The sequence below is a fragment of the Seriola lalandi genome, unplaced genomic scaffold (assembly GCF_002814215.2).
Source record: "Seriola lalandi dorsalis isolate HSWRI2012SDOR001 ecotype SW California unplaced genomic scaffold, Sedor1 jcf7180002054469, whole genome shotgun sequence".
Taxonomy (NCBI): Eukaryota; Metazoa; Chordata; class Actinopteri; order Carangiformes; family Carangidae; genus Seriola; species Seriola lalandi.
In genome coordinates this window covers 1,669,358-1,694,580 of record NW_019525022.1, presented here as the reverse complement: position 1 = coordinate 1,694,580, position 25,223 = coordinate 1,669,358, and the positions used below count along the sequence as shown (strand labels likewise).

The 25,223-nt window shown below is 40.2% G+C and overlaps 2 protein-coding genes across 3 annotated transcripts in view; both read right to left on the bottom strand.

Moving 5' to 3' along the window:
• Position 1: 1 nt before the first annotated feature.
• Positions 2-10,065, bottom strand: LOC111658882 (endophilin-A2-like). 2 transcript variants are annotated; one of them, XM_023411558.2, is made up of 9 exons: positions 9,866-10,065; positions 6,834-6,902; positions 6,434-6,650; positions 6,015-6,148; positions 5,519-5,677; positions 4,125-4,228; positions 3,631-3,761; positions 3,451-3,507; positions 2-2,653 (listed from the first exon to the last, which is right to left on the bottom strand). In XM_023411558.2, exons 1-9 carry the CDS (start codon positions 9,908-9,910, stop codon positions 2,466-2,468), a joined length of 1,104 nt encoding a protein of 367 aa, XP_023267326.1. In that variant the 5' UTR covers positions 9,911-10,065; the 3' UTR covers positions 2-2,465. The 2 variants fall into 2 exon arrangements, with proteins under 2 accessions (XP_023267326.1, XP_023267327.1); XM_023411559.2 differs by lacking the exon at positions 3,451-3,507 and having other exon boundaries at positions 9,866-10,062.
• Positions 10,066-10,763: 698 nt separating this feature from the next.
• Positions 10,764-25,223, bottom strand: part of LOC111658817 (nuclear receptor ROR-beta-like) — a 15,414-nt gene continuing 954 nt past the window's right edge. The window contains exons 2-10 of the mRNA XM_023411480.2: positions 18,886-18,971; positions 18,634-18,775; positions 17,573-18,103; positions 16,170-16,291; positions 15,763-15,895; positions 15,134-15,241; positions 14,240-14,350; positions 13,467-13,579; positions 10,764-13,377 (exon numbers count right to left, since the gene is read on the bottom strand). Of these exons, the coding sequence (XP_023267248.1) occupies positions 13,216-13,377; positions 13,467-13,579; positions 14,240-14,350; positions 15,134-15,241; positions 15,763-15,895; positions 16,170-16,291; positions 17,573-18,103; positions 18,634-18,775; positions 18,886-18,971 (1,508 nt within the window). The 3' untranslated portion in view covers positions 10,764-13,215. The remainder of the gene's footprint in view (positions 13,378-13,466; positions 13,580-14,239; positions 14,351-15,133; positions 15,242-15,762; positions 15,896-16,169; positions 16,292-17,572; positions 18,104-18,633; positions 18,776-18,885; positions 18,972-25,223) is intronic.

Genomic DNA, 25,223 nt, shown 5'->3' with positions numbered 1-25,223 from the left:
AGCCAACTTATTTAACATTTATTTAAACAAGCAAATGAACAGCATTCATTCCCCTTTACATAATAACAAAAATATACAATACACATAAGATTACATTTAGTATAGAGGTAAACCATATATCCTAAAGATAATCCAGGATAATCCCACCTTTAGTCTCCCCACAATGTCACAGTTACAAAAATAAGGCATTGCCTAAAACAGAGGCTGTAATGAAGACACATGCAAAGCGGTTATATTTTAAACATAGAAAAATCCATTAAGATGTTTATAATAAGATAAAGCTTTTAAGGCTGATAATACTTCATTCATTAATATTACAGAGTTGGGACACTTCTGGGTATGGATCCAAAACAAACCATCACAGAATGTAGTGCTGCAATAAATGTCAGCTGCAGCAGTCAGACAACTATTTCAGCTGTGACAGCAGCAGCACACAAAAATTGATCTTAGCCTTTTGTTCCTCGACATTAATCATTATCATTATACAGGCTGCATAATAACTCAACCTGAGCCCCTGACCCTCTGCTCCCCTCTCAAACTCTGGGCTTCTGATTCAGTGTAATGAGGCATGTAAACCCACACCTGAACCACACAGTTGTGTCTCACCCCTTTGGCCCAATACACAACATGAATTACATAGGAGATATGCAAACCTGCGAAGAGGCACATACTATGATAACAATGAGATTATTCCAAGGATGGACCAGGAAACCAAGCTCCAGAGGCACTATGGGAGTGGGATGGGGAAGATAATGAGAAAGGGGGTAGGGGTACAGGGGCAGGTGGTGTATAAAGACTAGTGGGGGAGGGAGGGCATAATCCACTGCTGTGTGCCCTTCCCTGGTGAAAAGACCTGTCTGTTCCGCTCCCAGTTTAAATAGAGACGGGAGAGATGAGTGGGGTGGGGGCGGTCTAACAAGGGGATCATGACAAGAGGAGAAAGTTGGCATTTTAGTGAACAGCACCAACCCTAACAGTTCATAGTCTGCTTGTAATAGGCTTAAATGAAACTGAAACCAGCCATTGTGAGAGGACCTTCCTCATTATTAGTAAATTCTCAACACAATAGTTGGGAGCTAGCATTTTCTGTCAGGTCTGGTGCACAGTTTCAGCCTGAAAACTGAGGCAGGTACAAAAACACCCAATACACATCAGATTAATTTCCATGCTCTAAATTATAGGTTCGAGTACTAAAGCCAAGCTTATCCCAGCGCCAAGGGGGAAAACAAATCACAGACTGAAAATTCATTGACAAACATTTGGGTAAAAGCCCACAAAACATTGTGAGTGACACTGCCAGCAGTATCACTGGAGCCTGAGAAAGTAGAGGAACTGAGGGATGTGTGCTTATGGCTTTGGTGTAATGCTAATATTGTGAGCTGCGCTGTAATGGAAACAAATGTCTGCTTCTGTGAATTATAAAATATTATTAATCTTGCAGAAGTGTGCACATAAGGCTGTATAAAATACATGTCTTTTCATTGACAAACAGCAGCCTGGGGCAATTTTGGAATTTGTGCAACTTTTCTTTGGCATCAATTAGAAGAGACAATAGGGATCCATGCTTTGAAAAACAATAGTATAGCAGTAGGTAAATTATCTTACTGACAACTTAGCAAAATTAGTATGATAAATGAAGTATATAAAGACATGGACATCTACAGCCCTTTAGAAATAAACTCTCAAACAACCATTTGGTCTAGAATAAATGTGGCTAACATTTGTAAAACTGCAATTACAGTTACAAACAGCAGTCTGTCAGTCTGTGCTACTCAAACCAATAGCTAAGAATCATCTGTACCACCACCAGATGGCAGCAGAGTATAGTGTTACATCAAGAAAAGTTAGCCAGTCCTCCATGTTGACTCCAATGAGTCCATGAGACAACAGCACTAATGCCTAAAGGCACAGAGGTGAAAACTGGGAGTGTAGAAGACAGCGCTTGGAAAGATGCATGCGTATGCATGCATGTGTGTAGTACCAATATGAACAACACATAGAACAAGAAATGTCATACTGTGAATATAAAACAGGGTAAGAGTATGAGATTAAAGTAGTTGCACTTCTTAGTGTTTGTCGATACTGTTGAGCATGTTATTACAGATTCCATTCTCTCTTGATCTTTCCTCATCAGTCCTGGAGATAGAAGTGTTGTGTACAAAGTGCACAGGTGCATAGAGAATGGATATCAAGACCCAAGATATGGTAAATGCACCCACACATTATGCCATCATTTTTTTGAATGAACAGCGCCCCATCCTTACTGTTTTTAAAAATCCATTACATTTTGTTAGATTGAAAAAAGCTTTGCTCAAATAACTCCTAGATACAAAAATTATGTCCCTGTCTTGAGATGTTTACCCTTTAATTACAATAAACAAAAGATATATCTTTTGGGTGAGGGTTGACAATCCTCTATCATCCCCCTCTTCATCTCCTGCTGTTTCCCTCTTGCCTTGCTGTTTTCAGTGTGGTAGAGGCACCATCACTTCAACATAGTTGTTGGGGAAGTATCCTGATCTTCCACGAAGGCTTCCCTCGAACCAGTTCTCATCAATTTGACTGACCAAGGTGATGACGTCACCCTCGTGGAAGCCCAGCTCGCCGTCATTCTCTGGGTCAAAGTCATACAGGGCTTTACAGCATGGCTCAGCTATAGAAAGGGACACAATGTAGAGAGATGCAAGGAGGGAGAAAGAACAGATATAGTCAGTGTGAAAAGAAAATGCGTCAGTTTCCTTTTAACAATATCGGTATATTGACTTTTAAAAGCATTTAATTAGAGGCAGTGTATCAACATTAGGTTTTCCAATAGGACTCTGGAACAGACCACAACAGCCATTAAAACAGGACAGGTTAGTCATCAGTGCGGTAAGGGAGAATCCTTCTGAAGCTCAAGATCAAAATCAATGTACTGATATGTTACACAGCAAAACAATGTCATAATTCAAAGTACATTTCGTGTGTTGGACTGGGGAGGTGAACGATATTTGATTCGCTCCCTGACTATATCTGTAAAATAAACCCTTTGGCAAGCAGTGATTTTCCTTGAGGTTCAGAAGTTTCAGTCCAGACTGTCAGATACAAACAATTCAGCAAAACCATGACTACAAGTGGTTTTTTGATTTAATTGACAACTTATTTAAAACACCACAGTCATTGATCATTTCAAATGGAACTACACAATGGTTTGCTAAAGTTTGTATGTCCCTGCAGCCTTGGTCAGACAGAGTAATGTTCACACTCTGACAAGCCCCTCCTTGTTCTGGGGACCTGACAGATGAGACACAGGGGACCCAACAGACACCATTCAACAATGTTAGTGAAATAGTTGACCATTACACAGACATGCATCCACTTCTCTGTCATATGGATGTGCAACAGAGTGAGTGAAAGTAGAGAAACTTTTTAGTTCTGTGCAAGTGACATTATCTTCATCTGTCCACTCACGCGGCCTGCTCTTGACGGAGTTTCTTTGGGAGGATGGACCTTGATTTTGTACTGGGGCTGGTTAATGTTGCAGAAGGAAAGACACAACAGTCTTGAGAATGAGATTGACTTGCCTTCCACTGTGTAGGCCTCACACCCACACACACACAGCTCTCACAAAATATAAAATAGTAAGTTTACCGGGAGAGTAAGCTGGAGGACTTGATGCAGCAGGTGAGTATCCTCCGTTGGACTGTTCTATCTCAAAGTCAAAGGCTGGTCTGGGTTTGGGTGTGTATTCACGCCTTGGACGGTTCTGAGCATCAATCACCCTGTATACAAGAGAAGAAAAATCATCACGTCTTTGATCTCTGAGTAAGACATGCATCAACACAGAGGAGAAATAATTCCACTTTGTGTGGGCTGTAATCCAATTATCGCAACTACAAGTAAATTGTTAACAGCAAAACAAATCTATTTTTATGCTATTCCAAAATAAAATTGAATTTTTCTTTCTGTAGTGGTGGAAAAACAGTGATCTGAGCTCAGCATCAACTGGTGTTTGACAGTCATTACTTGTAATCAGATGGGTAAAAGAAAATATGGTACGGCTGAATCATCCCTTGTCATGAGCCAAAGGACACAGCCTCAACACAGAAGACATGTCATCTTCCACAAATAGTCATGGCGCTGACCTTTCTCTCAGTTTGTCAGAAAGCTCCTCGAGGATCTGTGCGGCCTGTTTGTGGTACTGCAGCAGAGACTCCACAAAAGAGGACAGCTGACTCACCTGCTCCACCTACATGCACACGCACACAAAAACTATTTCAATATGAGACAAAACATAGAATCAGCTCTGGTCCTTTAGTGCATTCTTTTGTTGTTAACTGTTTGCATTCATGTCTCTCATCCTTCTCATTTGTTTATCACTATGTCAGTACTGTTCATCACAATAATATAACTCAGAAACACATCATCATGATTTGAAAATAGTAAATACTGAACAAAACAGGTTTAACTGGCTCAGACGACTGCAAGTCAGAGGAAAGACATAACATGTCATGTTACCGGAGAAGCTCTGAGCAGCAAGCAGCATGCATTTCCAATTGAGGTAGTCACAGATATACTATCCAGAATAAATATTATCACATACTCACAAATAGGGACATTAACAAGAATACAATATTTGTGAGTTAGTTTGGCTGTCACTTTAAATACAACTCTAATGTTGTTTATACAGGGTTTCTTCATTGCCCCTCTATTTTGAGTTTGTCAAAATAGTTCTTAGGGGGAGTGAAATACATTCATTGCATTAATGCAACCTTATAGAATATGCCAATTCAACCATCTGCTTCAGCCATGAATGCTTTTAATTAAATCTCAGTAATTGCATCAGATTGTATTAAATGCATTTCTTCTTTCACCAGACTGAAAACATTATGCAACTTGACTTGCATCTCACAGTCTTGGCACACAGGAGATGTCTTGGCAACCATGAGATTTTCACAGCTCCCCCAAAACCTTAAAAGAGTGCAGCAATGACACATTTTACCTCCCCAAAGAAAATTAGATATCCTTATCAAGCTTTTGGCTTGCGTGAACTCTACTTGTCTATCCAAAACCTATTAAAGTGATGCAGCATTTCCACCGGCACTGATTGAATCAGATGGGTTATTTGTTTCTTTAAGCCTATTATGGATGATCATATTCTATCTAAGAAATGTCTGTTGACTTTGAGCATGTTGAGGTCACTTAGCATACTTTATTGACAACGCGATTCATGGAAGTTATTGCAGCTCTAAAAACGTCTCTGTTGTTCACTGTGTATGCTGCTGTCTGTGTATTTTTCACCTTGTAGAGTAACATTGACAGTCTCATTAGCTCTTTATGCAAAAGTTACATTACACACATTTTTGCTAGTTCAGTTTCATTAATAACAATTACAGTTTTACCAGCAGTTGCCATTGTAATGAAGGTAAACTGATACATGTTATTATTAACTCAGTGCATTACAAAAACAAGCTCCAGCAGGTTTCAGTGGGCCATCGGCATTGCTAAGGGAATCAAGTTTTGTTTACAAACTACTCACATCTGTTTCCAGCAGATTGTGCATGGAGCTCTCAGCCATCTCTTTGGACTCATGGAACTTCTCCAGGGCTTGCCTGATCTCTTCATCTTGGATTTTACCTTGACGTTTCTTTTTATAATCATAGTCCAGACGGCGGCCCTCCAGTTTCTTCAGGTGGTGCTGGGGGGGGGTGAAAGAGTTGGGAATGGGATGATGAGGTGATGCAGATTATACATTTTACACACACACACACACACACACACACACACACACACACACACACATATATATATATATATATATACACAGTATATAAAATTGTTGTAGTTGTTCATGATCATTTTGTGAAATTTGCTGTGCCATTAAAATGACCTAAATATTTGCATGCATTTCAGCTGTTATGCATCTGGACTGTTAATACTTTTTTCATACTATTGCAACTGACACACAGACTGTGGAGCTCATTAGTCAATGTCTGGCCTGAACGTGCAGAAGCATACTACCTCTTTGATTATACCTGAATGTCTTTGATATCCTTCTCAGCGACTGCCTGCAGAGGGTCAATAAAATTCTGCTTCACATCAATATCCAGAGAGTCCTTGACCTCGGCCATCCTCTTCATTGTATCCCCTGTGTCTATTAGAGCCCCACCTGCAGCACACATACACGTGCAAAACACCAGCATTAGGGACTGTGGGACATTGTGGGGTGTGTTAATAATAATTATTGTTTCTATAAAGAAAATGAAAACAAGAAAAAATACAAGCAAGTACGTAGACACTTTTGATCCAATTAGGAAAAAACATTCCTCAATCCCCCTAACATATAATGCTCCATTTCTCCTCACTTTAATGCTTTCAAAACATATACAAATACACAGAATAAACATCTGTTGAACCGTATATCTAATTTTCTCACTGACTCCACTGTTCTTACCAAAGTTGGTGTCCTCGCCCATATCCCGTCCAAACTTAGTCATGGACTCCCCCAGGAGGCCCTCAGGCTGGGGGTAGCCTGGACTATTCACCTGTCCGCGGATTTTGGACACTGTGTTGAGCATGGAAAGCTTAGCTCTTGTTGCTGGGTTGGGCTGAAGGTACTCTGATGTTTTATTGATGACATCCACCACTGCTTTGCTGGTAATATCTGCTTTCTGGTGACACAAGTTAGGGAGAGACATTATTTGATCCCTGAGTGCATATGCTGAGTTGTATCCCTTTAACACTATTTATATTTGAATAAGGAACTTGGGGGACATCATTTCACAGCACAACATATGAGGGTATTGTTACTCAACACATGAACTATGGGTATAATTTTAAAATGTATTAATTACCCTTTCGAGGTCCTTGAAGTCTTCATCCAGTTTGGTTCCCTCCGCACCTCCAACCTTCTCACTCATCAGCTGTGAACACAGAACAAACAATGAGGCTGGCTGAACTCAGCACGTTTAATGGTCCTCATGGAGCATTACTTACACATTTGTCCTAATTATGCTCTTATATTTATCCTCCATCATGACAAACAGATTCTACACTTGGTCAATTTGTACTGATGTTATTATAAAGATACACTTTGGTTATCTTTCCACTTTTCCACATCCTGAACAAGGTCACCTACAGAACTGAATTTCTGAGCCGATAGGGGGCTCATAACATGTCAGAGGCTCCAGCAGCGCAGGATCTCCCCATTCTCTGTCTCCAAAATAAAGTGGATATTTAACATCTTCCACCATTTTGTTTTTTTTCCAAGAGTGACTAACACAGTTCTCCAAGTCCAAGACATGTCCATGTTTTCCATCAGGAGGAACCTACTGAAGTCTGTATAAAGGAATGAGTTCTGCAAACTAGAGTTTCCACTGTACTGAGAGACTTGGTTCATAAGGAATTATGCTGAAGGGTTTTCCTTTTTTCCATCAGGTCAGCACACACATTGCAGTTTCCTACACTACAACCACATTCACGGATTCTTTAACTAAACACACATGCTAACTTCATCTTGCTCGCCATCATCAATGCATATCCTCACTCACACATGGCACATACATCCTCAATTTCTCATCAGGGAAACAAACTCTAAAAGCCTGTGCAGTTGGCTGGCAGGCCATACAGAGACTCATTGTACGTTTGTGTGTGTGTGTATTTGTGTGTGTGCATGTGTGCGTGCCTTCTTATTTGGTTCAACTCGGTGCAGCTGTCAGCACCACAGTGCACATAAAACTCTATGACCAGATGGATCAATCAATCTCTCTAGTTTATATAATACACAGGCCTGGCAATGTTCTTTGTGTGAAACACTCAGTGGCTCAGAAAATGCCCTAAGCACCCACTGCCAACTGGCTCATGGGACATAATTCATCCACACACATTCCCTAATTATGAAGTCTTAAATACAGGATTTTAATTGCAATTAATGCATCTCTTGGTACCAGATGTGAAGCTGTGGCATGTAGATGTGAGAAATCCAAACACAAACATACTTTCAGCCCCCCATCTGGCTTCATAATTACCAAAAGTTTTTTTTTAGTCCAACACAACTAATAAACCTGCCCATCTTAGTCAGACAACTGTATGTAATCTGTGTAGAAAACCTGAGTTTTGGTTCCAATAATAAAACATTTAGCCCAGAAGTATTTATTCTGTTTGTAACTTAAAATTGTTGAAAGACATAACTAGATAAGGGGATAAAAACATACAGATTCACAAGAAGATTTGATACAGGATTTAGATTTGGTAAAAAGCTTGTTGTGAAAGTGGAGTTAGGGACTTTTTAGGCAAAATAAGATACACTATATGATTTGGACTAAAACAAAAAGGTGCACAATGATAAACACCATACGGAAAGCTTTATATGCATGCTTAGCAACTTAGCTAACCACCATTATTCTGTTTAATTATTGATTAAATCGGCTATATCTTTATGGCAGTATGACGTGAATGCTGTTAAGCAAACATAACTGATTATCCTCCTCCAACACATTTTCTTTCTTTTTATAGCCTGAATGATAAGTGCATTCTTGTTGGCCAGGCCTGTGCTAACGGAGGGCACAATGTTCAGTATAAGTCCTAAATGTATACAGCTCTACAATAGGCATTCACAGTGGGAGTTGACGAGTATCACTGTACTATGGTGAGGTGATAGAAATCTAGGTGCCTAGTCAAGTTTTCCAAAACATTGTATGGAACATAAGATTTCTGTGTATTCATTGTGATTCTTGCTGTATTCCTGATCTACTGACTTAATCTTTGTCTTCTGGTTACTTAGGAACTGGAAGCTGGTTTGGGCAGAGTATTCACATAACTAGGATTCCATTACCCTAAATAAGGTACACACCCACTGAGCAAGGAGCTGTCACAAATGTTAGGCCAAAGCAAGGACCCGCTGCATGGCAGGTGTCATCAAAACATCGGCCACTGATTTTATAGGTCTTGTCTTGTTGAGTTTTTGTTTGTGGTGGCAGGTTTAACTCTTAACTGCCACAGGAGCCAACAGTTTCATTTCTTTCATAACAGTGATAAATGCAATTTGATATTTGAAAGCACAGGACAAACATGGCTCTGTAAGCCAAAGATTTTCAAAAGGCTCAATATTATTCAGCTAGATGGAGGTGATCACAGATCTCTTCAGTTTAACACTTGCAAACACATTAGATACTTGTAGCTTAGAAATGATTGTGAGTCGCTCAAACCTGTGTTGTGCGATTTCAACTCCGGCCTTACCACAACACATTGGGCAATTTGACTTCAGACATGTTATGAAAACGTTGTATAATCCGAGAGATAACAAATATGAGCACCACTTTAGGACGAAGGTATTAACCATGACACTTGAATGATGTATCAACCTGCTGTTTTTACATAATAGCAAAACACGCCGAAACCAAACTCCTGTCATCACATACTATTAAGTCTGTGAAAATGCAGGGGTGCAAGCTGCGTAGTTAGTCAACTACTATCTTCAGTTAATCTGAGGCAAAGTAAGTGCTTAAATACATAACGTTAAGACACAAATCCATTGTGGAAGCCAACGGAAAACAACTTTAGAAAACAAGTTTAGCGTGAGTTTGGTTTAACTTGACTAATGTTCCTGACGTTAACTTGCTAACTCTCTAGATTAGCTTTAGCTAATGGGTTAAAGTTGACTTACTTATGAGCGACAACACATTTGACAGTAGATGAAGAGTTTAATAACAACAAAGCTAGTCGTATACTTTTCAACAAAGTTGTTCACAGTATTTAACCAAGAAACCCTGTTTTGTCGTTATTCATGACATTTTCCAGCTAGCTTGAAGCTAGCGCAGTAAAAGTAACGATAACGTCAGCTAGCTAGCTAAGCTACCAGCTAATGTTTAAAAAGTTGCGCGTTTACCTGGCTTGCTTTGTAAAATTGCTTCTTAAATCCTGCGACGGACATCTTGCACCGTCAGTGTTGCCACCCGGACCTCGACGGGGAAATATGTGTCTTAAAGTAGTTGGTGCGAGTCTGTAGGAAGCACAAATAGCAGCCGAGTAACACGTCTTAAAACTTTGCACCGTGGATGTGAAACTTGCTAGGCAACCACAATTTCCTGGCTACAACTTCATGTGGGAGGCTCCATCCTGGTGAATAAAGTGGGTCAAAACACACACACACACACACACACACACACACACACACACACAAATCATGCATACAAACATCCTCCTTTCCCTGCAGACAAAATTGCTGACTTTGACTTCAGCTGAGAAAGACATACTTTCACCTCCGTAATTCATTTCTTTACTTTAGCAAAATTATATTTAGTTATATAAATTCTCTATTTGTATTAATTTATTCTGAACAAACAAGAATATAGACATTATAACATAATGTCTATATTAAATATAGAATTTTGTCATTTTTTTCTATTAATTGTTTGCTATATAAAATGTCAGGAAGTCATTAGAAAATACCCATCACAATTTCCTAGAGCCACTGGTGAAGTTTTAATGTTGATACAAATAAAGAAAAGAAAAGCAGCAAATCGTCATATTGGAGAAGCTGCATCCAGAAATTGTTTGGAGTGTTTGATCGATAAATGACTTAAATTATTATTTGTTTATTAATTGCTGCCAATTAATCTTTTGTCAATCGATTAATAGAAGAATTGTTCAAGTTGAGTTAGTGGCATGAAAGGAATACAGCATGCATAGTATCAAATAAGATCAGATGGTTTTAGAGAGATCTATTGGTCAACATCATGCAACACACACGCAAAATTCAAGTCTAAATAAGACTCAATGAAGCATTTCAAAAGAAAAAGAAACAATTTATTACATTCTTAAAACCACATATAAGGTATCCCATTGGACAACAATATATATCGAGCTGTGTGACTCAGTTACTCTTGGACTAGTAATATACCTCTTGTACATTTTGTCATACAGGGAAAGAGAAGGGAGACAAACTATTGTTTTTTGTTTGTACTTTTCCTAATCTTTCTTCAATTAAAAAAAATAGATCACTGACTTTACAAGACAAAAGTGGAGACATGTAAAGAAAAAGGTGGATAAAAGACTGACAAATAAATGAAAATCACAGCAAAAGAAACATTAAATCCCAATAATGAAATCCATTTTTAAATCTAACTGATTTATTTATTTTTTATCTTTTTAATTCCTATGTCTCTTAAATTTAATGTTACAATATTAGGACAAACAGGAAGGGCTTTGACACTTTGTGAGTAACATTCACAAAAATAGAACTTACGTCCACAGTGATTATGGTTATGGGTCTCATCTTAGGTGCAAAGGTGTGAGGAGTACAAGGCTAAAAGACGACACTGGTAATAAAGGGACAAGAGATCACAGCTAGCTCCCTGAGCGGCAAACAGCAGGTCCTTAGACTCTGCTCAAGAACTTCACAGCACCCCAAGTAAGACATTATCATCATCTGAATGCTATTACTACCTTTAGAAAGCATGTTATTTATGCACATGAAAAATGTAAACAGGTATGGGTGACCTTGTGTAACTGATGTAGAAAAAAAAAAAACTAAAATAATAAAACAGATTGACCGAAAACAGTTAAGTCTTACTGGCATTGAGGCCCAACTCAGGGGGGCAGCTGGTAGCTCTGTCTGGCCTTAGACTAGTGTCCAGTGAGAAAGAGGAAAGTATAAGTGCTTGGTATTCAGACAAGTGTTGGGTTTAGGACTAAAGGAGAGGGGAACAGCAAATGTACAAAATAAAACAGTTGCTCCAACCAGCAGGGAGGGTTTATGATACATATTATGGACCATCGTCGTCCCGGCCTTTAACCAACTGAAACATTATGAGTGAAAGACAGTTATATTACACCTACTCCTCTGACTGCTGGTTAGAAACGGGGGGGGGGGGGGGGGGGGGGGGGGGGCTGTGTGTCCCCTTTTATTTTACAGTTCATGAAGTCATCTTTTGCCTTGCTTTCTCTGTTCCGTAGTGTCCTGTTTGTCCTCTTGTCTCTTTAGGCAGGGGGACAGCAGCAACAGCGCAGACTGAAAGCTCTCAGTTTTAATGCAAGACAATGGAAAAGTTTTTTCGCCTTTGTTTGGGTACACTGCCTCCTCTGCTGTGTCGTATCTGCAACAAGTGTCCACCCCATTGCTTGCGTGATGACTGCACCTAACCCAGCTGGGTTTGCCGTCATGGCAAGAGGGGGTTGTTGCCACCGAAACCTGAGAGTACTGTCAGGAGAGGAAAAATAGTCCAGAAAAAGATCTGAGTCCAAAAAATCAGCTATCCTCACACATCCATCTTTTTTTGTCCTCTACTTCTTACGATCCACTTTTCTCTCCCTTTCTCTCTGAACTGAACTGAACACACATTCTTACTCTCTCCATATACTTATATAGTCATCTATTTACATTCTTATTTAAAATATTTGTTTATAAATGTGTATATAAATTAAAGATAATTTCATCTTGTCCTGTCTCTAAGTGGCATTTACAAGGAAAGGGGTGTGTGGGACTGAGGTTTCTCATTGCATTACAAGAGCCTACAAAAAGGCAGCACCGAACACCGTCTAAATGTGTGTGAAACTGGTTCTCAGCTGATGAAGGAGGTCAGCCTAAGCCATGAGTCATGTCATATATCTGTGTGTTTCTTTCTATATCAGAGAAAATAACTCATGATCTTGGTCCCTAAGTGATGGTCAGTACAAGCATATTGTCTGTATGAATACAAATCTGTACCATACTGAGATGTATTTAATATAGAGAGATATATTGAGCAGTAATAACAGTGAGACCTGTTGATCACGACTTCATTCAAATACTATGTGTAAAACTCTGTCTCAGAGTGGCAGGGTTGTACATTCACTGTTGTTGGGTTCTGGTGTGTGCACTGGTGCTTATCCATGAGGTACATTCATAACTGGTTGGGTGATCCACAGTGGATCTGATCTTAAACAAGTGTTAGAGCTTGGAGCTGTTACATGCTAAGTGGGCTACTGTGTTAGTATTACGGTGCCCATCCGCTTGTTGTTAATGCTACAATTTGCAGAGGACCATGAGCATGTGTGGTCTGTAGTGTAAGGTGCTTTGCCTGCTGGGAAAGTGGAGGACTACTTTGGGATCATGGGAGACGGAGTATTAAAAGTCCTGGATTGTCTCTTAACTGCTGGTTGTTGAGCTTCAACATCTCTATCCTTCTTTGTCTCTCCTCTTGCTTCCCTACCTCTTAATACACTCTCTCCATCTCTCTTCTTTGTTTATCTGTCTGTCTAGCTGTTGGTGGAGTCTGGCAGAGACATCTCGCTGCCAAACACTTCCCGGTACAGTGGTGGGAAACTGTAGGCGGTCTCTGGGTGGACCAAACGGAAAAACTCCAGTTTATCAATGTGGAGGTTACAGATGGACTTCATTATGGGCAGCTTGGATACCATCTGTGTGGACAGAAGAGATATAAAGGTAAATTTTTGTTTGCGTACACAATTGTATGTGTTAAAGAAGAGATGTGACTGTTTGTCTTTACCTTGTCCAGTTTCTCATCAGAAGCACCGCTCTTATGTAGACTGTGCTGCAGAGCCAGGTAGACTTTCTCCTGGAGTTTCTGAACCTTTTGGCCTTCTGTCAGCCAGGGTCGATCTACAGGAACAGAAATATTAACCCCTTAACATACAGTTTGCTCAGTTTAATTCTCCTTAAGTAGCTTTAAGGTTGGTAAAATCATTTTACTGCATGCTGTCTGACGGAGTGTATTCTGTGTAATCTCTTGATTGACGCAATATGATGCGAGTGAAATATTCGACCAAAGACATTTCTTTTTGGGTGGCACCAGTCAGTCAAATGGAAATATATTGGATGTAATATTTGGTATGTTTGGAAACTTCTGAATCTCAAAATTTTAAAATTACATTCTGTGAGTATGAAAAATGTTTGGCTGCACAGCCATGCACTCTAAAACTGGCTACTCAGAAATGTGAAGTACAGACTGATATGTACTGCTGATATGACACATGGGGGAAAATGACCAGTTTTATAGTGTAAAATCATTTTTCAAAGAAATCTGATAAATAAACTGCAATAATAAACTGAAACATTCATATGTGAGACATCTGCAACAAAAACTTTATTGTGTCGAATGTTTATGTTGAGAACAGGTTTCCTACACTCACTACACAATGTCAGTGCGGTACTGAATACACCTCTATTATTATTCTGCAGCAGAATAAGCACTTCCTCTTGAACATGTTTGTCTTCGTGATTGTGGATGTGTGCAAGAAAGAGAAATAGAAGAATAATCACCAGGGGATAGAAGGACAGCAGCACTAAACAGAGCCATCTCTTCGTCAGATAGCTGTAGACGGCAGAGTCCTTTTCCAAGGTCAAACACTGCACTGACCAGATCATCACAACCTGCAAGAATACAGGACATTGTTTAATGAACTGACACAACAACTCGAACAACTCCAACCACAACAACAACTCCTGTTTGATGCGGGAGATACCCAAGAGGGTTGACAGTCTGACAAGACTGATCGATGGTGGCCTCCAGTGAAAGTTCCCACAATTAAATTAAACAAGTTTTTCTTAATGTCATTAATGTCTGTCTGACGTCTCAGAAATAACTTCTCAGTGTTTTTCAAAATCAATTAAAAACAGCTCACAGCGAAATACTGTTGTGCTGACTGACATAATCCATCATTTTAAATTATACATCTTGGCTAATGTTTGCTGTTGTGTTTACTGTTGTGTTTAATGGTGTTTGTTTTCACTCTCTCCATTAGGGTGTATTGTTACAGTTGGTGGTACTAAAGAGGCAAATTGCTCTAGAAATTGAAAAGCAACATCTAGCAGGATACTTTCAATTATTTCTCCTCAAAGTCATCTCAAGCTTTAACAAACTGCTGTTAACAAGATTGAAATTGAAATGACCCTCTTTAAGAAACATTTGAAGAAGAATTACTGCAGTTATTTAATTTAAAATAATGAATTGTGGTGCAGTCGGTGCAGAGGCTTCTCTGCAAGCTGTTAATAATGGATTGAGAACAGTGGGAACGCAGCAAAGGTAATTACTGCACAGTGTGAGTCAAACTTACAAAAGACGTAAGAAACATAAGATGCTTTAATGTGTGACTCTGTCAATTATCTGAACGTTTTAGAGCTTCAGCTACGACTACCTTCCCATATGATCCTCACCAAGTGCTTTGAAGAACTGAGGCGAAGCAAACTTCCCATTGAAGAAAATGGTACTGTTGTTGACGTTGAAAGCCCGGCACATACGTATCAGCAGGACCTCCAGGCAGCCTGAAATAGTAGCCACAGATAGAGGCAAAGAAATGGAGAGATGGGAAGATGGAGAGAGAAGAGGAAAGAGGAGGAAGGGACAGAAAAGGCCCAGGATACTCCAACATGCACAAAACACACAACAAAATGTAAATAATTTTGATCCAGATTGGTGCACAGCATATATAAGATGTTTATGAACCATTGAAAAAATCAACAGGATAACAACAGTTTGTTTGTTTTTAAAGTTCAAAACAAATTGTCAAATATATGCATTTTATGTCACAGATATGTGTTGAGCAGATGCAGAAAATAATTGCAAATTTTGTTTCCAGAATTGTGTAGTTCTCCCCAGTGTTTGAGCCAGGTGTATGTCATTTATTGGATGGAATGGTTAAAATAAAAAAAGGGGCAAAGGTAGAAGTTTGGAGACAAAAAAAACAAGGAACTAAAGTTAGCAAGTTTCAGACAGTTTACTTTGGAAGAATGAACTCTGTTAGTGAAGTATTTGTGATTTGAGCATTGTTAGACTGTACACTGACCTGCTTTCAGCAATATAATCTGATCATTCTGGCACAGGTCCATGAAGCCAGCAATGCGTTTGGCAAACTCCACCACGTACTGGATGGCGTTGGTGATGTGGTGTGCACACTGCTGCCACATCCACTCAGCTGACTAAAAGACAGACAAACAAATTAAACATTTTAGTATTACAAACCCATTAACATTACTTTAACATAAATGAGTTGTTTGAGATCAGATCAGATTTATTACTTCCACTGACCAAACAGATATTTTATTTCAGTATTGATAAAATTATCTGGAGCAGACGGCCTTGTTTGGGCTGAAAGCAAATGAGTCATTCTGATCCATTACTGATAAATTTGCAATAAATAAACAAATGATTGTGATGACAGAAGACTGAACACCTATGATCCTCTTTCTGTACCTTGTTCTGAAAAGCACGTGTTTCCTCTGGTGTGTATTGTACCCAGGTGAATCTCTTCATGTCTTCAGCGCTGTACTGACACGTCTCCAAGTGAGACTTAACGATACTCTGAGTGATGCGCTCTGTGAAACAAAACAAGCACATACGTCAGTGCTCTCTCACTCACATTATTTATGGTGGTAGCAGGTTTGTGCGTCAGAGAGAGAGAGAGAGAGAGAGAGAGAGAGAGAGAGAGAGAGAGAGAGAGAGAGAGCGAGCGAGAGAACAGTGGAGTGTAACAGTGGTTGTTTACATATCCACAGATCATGGCAGTGTGACCTTGAATTACAAATTAGATGCTTTGCAACACTCTGCTGTAACGCCCCCCCCCTCTGCAGAAGTTAGGATGTTCTCCATCTCCTGCAGCAGACACAATATTTACTCACTGCTTCTTTTAAAAGTCCCCAGAGCCCTTTTCAAAGCCTCCTTCCAGTCTGTGCAACCATAAAGATGTAAAATAAAATACAATTGCATTCCTCCTCAACGTCTCTAGAGACACCATCTCTATAAAGGCCTTTGCCTCTATACCGCTACAAATACCACTACACCCTCATCCCTTCATCTGCCCGTTTTTAGATGAGCTGGTACTAGTGCACATCTCCTGCCTGTCTTTATTGCTTGTTTCCTCCTTGTTTGTTTTGCCTGTTTAATCTCGTCCTTGTCCTGTTTTGCTGTTCTATCTGCCATGTATTATTTTTTCTTTTCCAAACTGTTCAGATATGTCCTTGTGCTTTATCTTTGTTTTTCATTGAATTCATTTTGCTTTATGAAATTATATTCCATTTAGTTTGATTTACTTTATTATTTGACCTTGTTTTGCACTGCTAATAATTTACCGTAAAGAATTAAAAACAAGTACTGAGATAATGGTCAGGTGGAAAAAAAGACAAAATCACCACTATCTGTTTTACATTTATATAGCAGTTTGTTCAACAGTACCACATACTCATGCCACTCTCTTTACCAGAAATACTGTTATTACCCATTGATGTATTAATTATGATCTATTCTGCTTTGCCTTGTTTTAATGATGTACACTGCTGTTATCAAACTCACTTCCAGTTTCACAATAAAATGGTTAATGGTCCCTGAGCTGCTAAAACTGATTTAATGTGAACCATTTTAAAGAAGTGTTAATTTAGGATTAAGAGCATGCAGCAGGAAATGAAAGATGGGAGCATTATGACGAAATATATAATGAATGCCTGTCTCACATAATATCTTGGAGCAAGTAAACTCCTGATTCTCTCTTCAGTTGCTAAAGAATTCAGGCTTTTCTAATACACTTTGCAACACACTGTTTATTTAAGTAAGGTGTGAATAGAAAAATAAATTATTTGTGATACTACATTATTAATACTCACCAAGGTCTGTTATAGAGCAGTCATCAGGCAGATGGTCCAGCAGTGCATGTGTGTGTCCCAGCAGATGTGTGTGAGAGTGTGTATGCAGGAGCTGTATCCCGTTGCCGTCTGCCCCGTCCAGTACAGTCTGCTGCGGGGAATTTTGATTGGACAAGGATGAGGAAGAAGATGAAGAGGACGATGAGTTGGAGGTGTTCCCGGTGCTGGCTCCTCCACCTCCTCCGAGCAGCTCCAGGCTGCAGTACTCGCTGGCCTCCTCGGGGGTCAGGGGGAGATCAAACAGGTCAGGCAGCGCTGCGATGTCATCCAGGTCGCTGAGGGTGGAGCTGGAGCCCCCGCTGCTGTAGGAACGGCTAAGACCCTCTTCACCATCCTCCCCGCTACCTCCACAGACTCCATCCTCCCTGGGTAAGGACAGAGCTGTAGAGCCCCCGCCTCCAGTGCCCACACACTCCTGGGACTTCTGGTGCTTCTGAACTTCAGCGTAGAGGCTATCACGCTGCTTCTTTGACATACGACCGAACTTCACAGCTGCAGAGAGAAAATACATTTCATTATAGTAGCCAAATGGACAAGAACAAATTAAATATTCTTTTTTTTGCATTTGTGCATAGATATTGGAATTTTTCTATTCCCAAACTACAAATTTCACATCTGTAGCTGTTATCTAATTGTAAGATACTTCTGGCTCACATAGATTCCCTCTGCCACCTTATCCACAAGTACTATATGTTCCGGTCCCTATATCAAGTTTGCATGATGACACTTGATCACCTCTTCAGTCTACATACTGTATTTGTTTTCTCTCTGCAGTCTACAGAAGAGGGGAACAAGTGGTGAACCCTGTTACGACAGCTGATGTGAAACATTACTGCCGAGGGCTTCAAATTCTTCTGGTATCAGCTTTAAATTAAGGGCACGCATGCACCGGGCTGCACTGGAGAAATACATATCTGCTCCCTTAACCAAACTCAGCTGTGGCACATTTTTAAGTTTACCACTGAAAGTTTTGGTTTAAGGAAGTGTGTAGAGAGGGTACAGTGTGTTCTTCATGTGTTTACCATCTCTGCTCATGCCCAAAGCCAGACACTTTTGTAGGCGACAGTGCTGGCAACGGTTACGGTTTGTACGGTCAATCAGGCAGTTCCTCTGGCGGGAACAAGAGTACATGGCATTGTTCTGCTGGCTGCGACGAAAGAAACCCTAGACACGCACAAACACACACATAAAAGTACTGTAAATGGCCGCACATTTGAAATAAAACAGGTTGATTAAAGTTCGGTAGCCTGGTTGACTCCGTGTTTCCTCCTCACCTTGCAGCCTTCGCAGGTGATGACTCCGTAGTGGATTCCTGAGGACTTGTCCCCACAGATCTTACAGGGGATGACCTCGATCTGAGCTGCAGGACCAAGAACAACAGTGACGAGAGAGGTCAGAAAGCTGCTGCATAATGTGTCTCAAATAAACGTAGAAAAGCTTCAACATCTGCTTAGTAAGGTGCTGCAGTGCGTCTTTGGCTTCTTCAACAACACTGAGTCATACTGTGGAAGGTTGCCAAAAATATTTAATAACAAACCACTAACACAACATTAAGTAACATGATACATTCATTCAGACATAACACACGCGTTCACAGAAGCCCATATTTGGCATATATTTAGTGCCTGCTTCATTGTAACGGGAATCAGTGGGACTTGTCTGAAATACTGAGTTTATCCAAGATTTTGTAAAACTTTCTTTATGAAAAACCTTTTTGAGCAGCAATAAAACTGCTCTCAACTTATACTTATAAACTTATACTGATCATTGCTAATTGTGGAGATGAAAAACCTCCTCGATCTGAGCCCTGCATGCTTTTGAAACATCTCACTGGGTTATATTTATCAGTCTTGTTGAGTGAAGGGTTTGAAATGTACTGTTGTGTTTGGAAGGGACTCTATCTCTTCTAGTGTTACCAGTAGCAATTTTTGTGTCGCTTAATACTTGCCATTTATTTGTAGCACTTTGGACATACTGTCCATAAACATATGAGCCATAATATAAAGTAAGTACCATCTAAACCTGACTAATTAGTCAAATTCCGATGTGTGAAATATGTGAAATATTGTTTCTTTGATTTAAGTGTGAGATAGAACAGAATTTCTTCTTGCTTAAAAGGCATAAAATCCCTGAAATGCAATCAGCGTTTTACAGTTAAATCCTGGCAGCTTCTCCATCACTGCAACACAAACCAACCATATTTCAGTTATGATTTTTGGCACTCTCTTTTGCAGGCCATTGATGTTGTGCTATCATGTTTTCTCCAGCTATAAACCTTGGCCAAAATAAGGTTCTTTGTATCTCCTGTATTCCTTGAAAAGGTTGCCCATGCTTTTATCTCATCACAGTCAGACGGCTGTTTCTCTTTGTACTCAGGGCTCAATAAGAAGGCCATCTCCTGTCTCCTGCTGATACAAAATGCAGCTGCAAGGCTTTTGACAACTTCTATTTCAATCAGTTGTTATGTTACACATATCCTTGCCTCCCTTCTGTGGGAGCCCCTGGGTTTCAGATTAGAATTTAACATTTCACTGACAAAGTTATAGGCTTTAGACACAAAGTTATACTTTATGATAGTCCTCTTTGAGTCTGAGTGCAGTCTGTGATCCTGAGGTCAGTCCTGGTTTAAATATGCTGCATTACCAGGGGCGATCATTTTGTGAAACTCCCTTTCTGTAAATCGCACGCTAGCAAAAAGCAATACTTACTTTCATCTGGAGGCCTTTGACATAACCTATATCACTGATCTTTAACTATTTGTCAGTACATTTTGTCCCTCCCTTCTCTTTTATGCTTTATGACCTCTCAACTTTGCTGTATTGTTTGGTATGACACATGATTAATTAACATGACTTACAGCTTGTAAATCATGTTTTGTTCTTAGATAATTATTAACACATTTTAGAAGATTAAACAGGTCACTGCATGACTCAGATCCTGTTCTTCCCGCCAGCGTGTGGTGCAAAGTACAGAATTTAACAGCGTAGCATCAATTAAGTCACATCATTTTTTTCTTTTTTTCTATTGATGGCAACAACCTTACAGACAAACTGTCCTACAGTGAGTACACACAGTACAAGAGAAGATAACTTGCCATGAACTGTGTTTGTCTGCACCCTGCATGTGGCCCCCATGAGGGAACAGAGTACACAAACAGACATGGAATCACATGACATTTGCACATATGACACATACACAAAGACTCCTTCGTTCTTCACCGAGCAAAAAAACAACAACAGCTATATCATAAGATAGTTGCTGTTTAGTTTTGCTGTCTGTGCAATCTTTAGACCTATTTATAAAAATCAGTATTTGTACTGCTTGTGTTGGGACGATGTACGGAAAACCACTTGGTGATTGAGGAGGAATTGTTGCTCTCTTAGGTACTGGAAAACACAACTTTCCACCCCTTTTCCCCTTTAATGACACAGTCGGCTGTCTCCCCTCTGAAACTGTTACTAAAATACTCCAACTGATCAGGGCAGCTGCAGGCATGCAATGGAAAAATATCTCCCTCCCTCCCTTTCTCTCAGGTTCCCCTCCACCCCTCCCTCATCTCTCGATTATATAACTCCTGTCTGTGAGCATTCCTCACAACACTCATTCAGCGGGCTCACTCTAGCAACACTGAGACCCCGCCCTCCTCAGACTCTCCCTTTCCCACTGGCTGAGCGGCGTTCTAGCCTCCTTGGTATTGGCTGAGTCATCCGTCACTCCGGCGCTGTAGCCTGTCAGCCCATGTGGACATTCTGTCCTACTGACACACTTTCCCACTGCAAGGGGAAAGGGAGGGAGGGAAGCAGGCGCGATCCCGTCTCTCCGCAGACCAGTTTTAAGGTGGAACTGAAAAATGCTCAGACTTCCTCAATAAATATTTCTCTGAAGGATCATAACAGCATTAGAAAATTGGCTTTGTTACATAACAGCAACATTAAACCAAGAGAGACAATGATGATTAGCCTGGAAAAACTGCACTTACCAGTTCAGTTAATACACAACAGAGATCTTCACCCAATTTCTCATAAGTCTATTTCTGTATGGAGTGATTTCTGTGCATTAATCAAACACTGTGCTGTCTTATTAGTGAGAAACCACATTTAATTTGACTGTAACAGCCCCTACTGTATCTGGCTACAGTCCACTCAAAGCAGACAAACTCTGAACTTGAATGTCAGCTATTCAGCCCCCACCCCTCTCCCTGGTCTTCGATATTGAGCTTCTGCTTCAACCCGTTCTATTCTTGTCCTGTGCTGAGAGCCAGAATTACACAGATGCCCAGCCACCCACCGCTGTTGCTACAACCACTCATAGGCTACATGCTTTCTCACTCCCCTTCTCTAACTGACTCTCACATATGCAGACACAACCCAGAGACAGTGAACCCAGATTCATCTCCCTAATGTTCCCTTATCTGATGTAATTTTCTCATTTATAATCTGGTAAATGAAAAATTACTGTGCAGTTAAACCAGTTACCTACATACAAAGAATTAATAGGCCCAGAAAATTAATAGGGATATCTTGGATGCCTCACTGAGCCAGTAGAGACAAAAAACTAGAGCTGTGGCCAACAATTACTTCAGTTATTGAGTACTCTTATCTATTTCTTTCTTGATTAATTGACAAATTATTTACTCTGAAGAGAAACATACAATATATTCAAACTTTGGACCAACTGTCTACTGTCTACTAATCTGTTTACTATCATATAAGTATAAGAAAAACACCTTATATGCACATATGAGAGGTTGGAACCAATGTATTTTTGCTATCAAAAAAGTTAGCAATTTATATTCTGTATATCTACAAATCGATTAACTGGCTAATCAGCAAAAGCAACATTGTTATGAGGTCAATGCCCAGTGAAAATAAGCTTACCAAACAGATATGACAATTTCAACTAACAATGCTGGTAGCAGCAGTAGCCACACTAATGTTAAAGCAACATTTACCTTTAACCCTGACTATCATTGTTGACCTGTGGTAAAACGCCAGTCTGAGGCATCTGACCTTTAGGACTCCAGAGAGCGCCAGCATTCCAAGACCATCAATACCAGCTCTGCTTTCTGCTAACATGTTGCATGACAACTAAATGCAGCACTTCACATTTATTGCCCACTGACACGATAACTTACAAAATGTTAGCAGGGGATGCAGTAAATGAGGTGAAATTTCACGTATGGCAAACAAAGAAAGGTGTTTGAGCAGCAGGACAGCTCATTTGTGTGGCACATCCAAGCCTTTTCACCAAATAAACCGAGAGCAGACACTTTTAACAGCTCAGCTACAAAACGTTGGCCCCAGTGTGTTTATCAGCCAGCTAAATGTGTAACTGTGTTATCTCTGCAAAAGCTTAATTCAGTACGGGTGGGGCAGGGAGAGGCAGAAAAAAATCACTGACTTTGTGCTACCAATAGTTCAGTTCTCTGCATATAATGTGGAACAAACAGCCAATAATTCTCCAACTGCAGCCTCCTGCCAAAACAGTCAGTGTGTCAGTAGCGGGACAAAGAGAGATAAATAAATTTTGACCCACCGCATGTTTACAGTCACATATGTGCAGAAACCAACCGCACACCACTTCTCCATTTTAAATTTAACTGACAGTTTTTCACACAAGTACAGTTTGTTCGTGTTGCCGTATTACACACGCCACAATAATGTGGAGACTGCTACAAACTGCCACCGAGCAACAGATTGACTCGGGGCTCAGTGGTGTCTTCATTTTTTTCATTACCTGCTCTTACGAATGACTGACGGCGAGAGAGGACACACTCGGCAGGAGGTGGGGGCCCTGTTCTTGAGCTCTAGACATATTAGCAGTGCTGAGGCACTTGTTGTGTCATGCCTCGCAATTGGGCGTAGGCTTACAGTGCAGCACAGAGCTATATCACAACAACCCATTGTGGACGTCATTGTTGTTCAACAATGGGAGTGTTTTTCCATATTATTTGAATTATTTGAATTTCCACATTATTTCATTAACTCTTATGTTAACTGTATTATATCCTCAGATGACAGAACAAAACCTTGTTGGTTTCCACACCTCCTGGCTGAATCCAGGAAGGCAACTGTCTTGCTGATTACACTTTATACATTATACCACACACTCTAACACACAACTCTCAGAAAATACTTTAATATCACCCTCTAAGGATAGTCCTATTTGCAACAGAACAACGGTGCTGAGACTCAACATAGACTAAATACATATATACAACATGGGTCTAAGGCTGCTGGTGCATTCAAATCAATAGGCTCTATTTTAAAAGATGCAAATACCAGTGGAGGCCAAGCTGAGGCCCACAGAGGGGGAGATTATAACAGAGCTAAGAATTTCATAGGCCTCCTCTAGCCAGTGTCAGTGTATGACATGAGTCCTATGATCTCTCACTATGTTTACATTTACTAAATAAAGTGCACTCTTCTATCCTGTGCAATACGCCAGAGGAAGTGTTAGAGGTCGAGACATCACAACAGGCTTGTAAAAGTCTGCCAACATGCCAAAACTACTGGAATGACTCAACAATTTGGACTAAAGTGATTGTGATTACAAATATTCACGAGCATGTTCAAACTGGGATAAAAATGCTGACGTGCTTTTCTGCTGAACAAACCATAGGCTGAGTGACTAACCAACATTTTCAGTGCAATGGGCTAAGAAAGGGTTTGTTTACATTTGGATATCCTGCCAGAAAGGGAACCTCCCTCCACAAGAGGCCCCCTCTGCTTCGCCTTCCCTCCCTCTTTTTTACTGCAAAAATTCATCTCTTTCCTCCCCTACCAAAAAAAAAAAGAAAAAAACGACTTATACCTTATCTCCTGTCCTTCACAATAAAAGATTGTAATGTTGACCTTGTTCAGACCAAAAACCCAGCGAACCCAAACATGAGCAAACAATAAGAAGTGGCTTGTTTAAAAATCTGTACATATGAAGCTGAAATTGCTGCAAGTTGATTAGTCTCAGTTAGTATTTGCAGAGGTTACAGTAACCATATTGTGAATGTAATACATGCACATGACAAATCTCTTTCCAGAATATGAACATATATATTTCATCATGACTTCCATGTTGCCTACATTACATTTGAGGCCAATTTCTAATCATTTGAATTTTTAATTATCCATAATTTTGGACCTCACAGGCTATAGCCGGTAGCCACAAACAGCCTGCCTTGTCAATGACAGTCATCTGCTCCCCCACTCCCCAAGTTCAAGCTCAGCCTGTGTCAGGGAGTGACACGTTGTAGGACGCCCGTCACCGAACGCCTGTAACCGCACACGCTGCACGTCCGGCGGCCGGGCGCTTCCCAGAGCCGCTCCCCCCTCCCTCCGCTACCAATGCTGTATAATGTTGGGTGACATAACTAGGTCAGTGGAACAGCCAGGTCCCTCTCCCTCTGTACACTCACACAGTCGGCCATGCTGGCACAGTCATCACATCACAACAACACCACAACTACACCAGCATTGCTTAGATTCATCTTGTAAAAATCACCAGTACAAATAAAAAGTTTTCAGGCATCTTCAGGGCTTTTCAAAATATAAAATAATGCAAAATTAGATGATTATGTGCCAATGAATATCAGAAAAATAGCTATTATTCTTTTAAG

Coding starts and splice junctions, on each gene's coding strand:
- LOC111658882 (XM_023411558.2), bottom strand. CDS start 9,910: ATGTCCGTCGCAGGATTTAAGAAGCAATTTTACAAAGCAAGCCAG. Junction 6,149..6,433: donor GGGCGAGGACACCAACTTTG/GTAAGAACAGTG, acceptor TGTGTGCTGCAG/GTGGGGCTCTAATAGACACA. Junction 2,654..3,450: donor CTCCGTCAAGAGCAGGCCGC/GTGAGTGGACAG, acceptor CCCTTTCTATAG/CTGAGCCATGCTGTAAAGCC.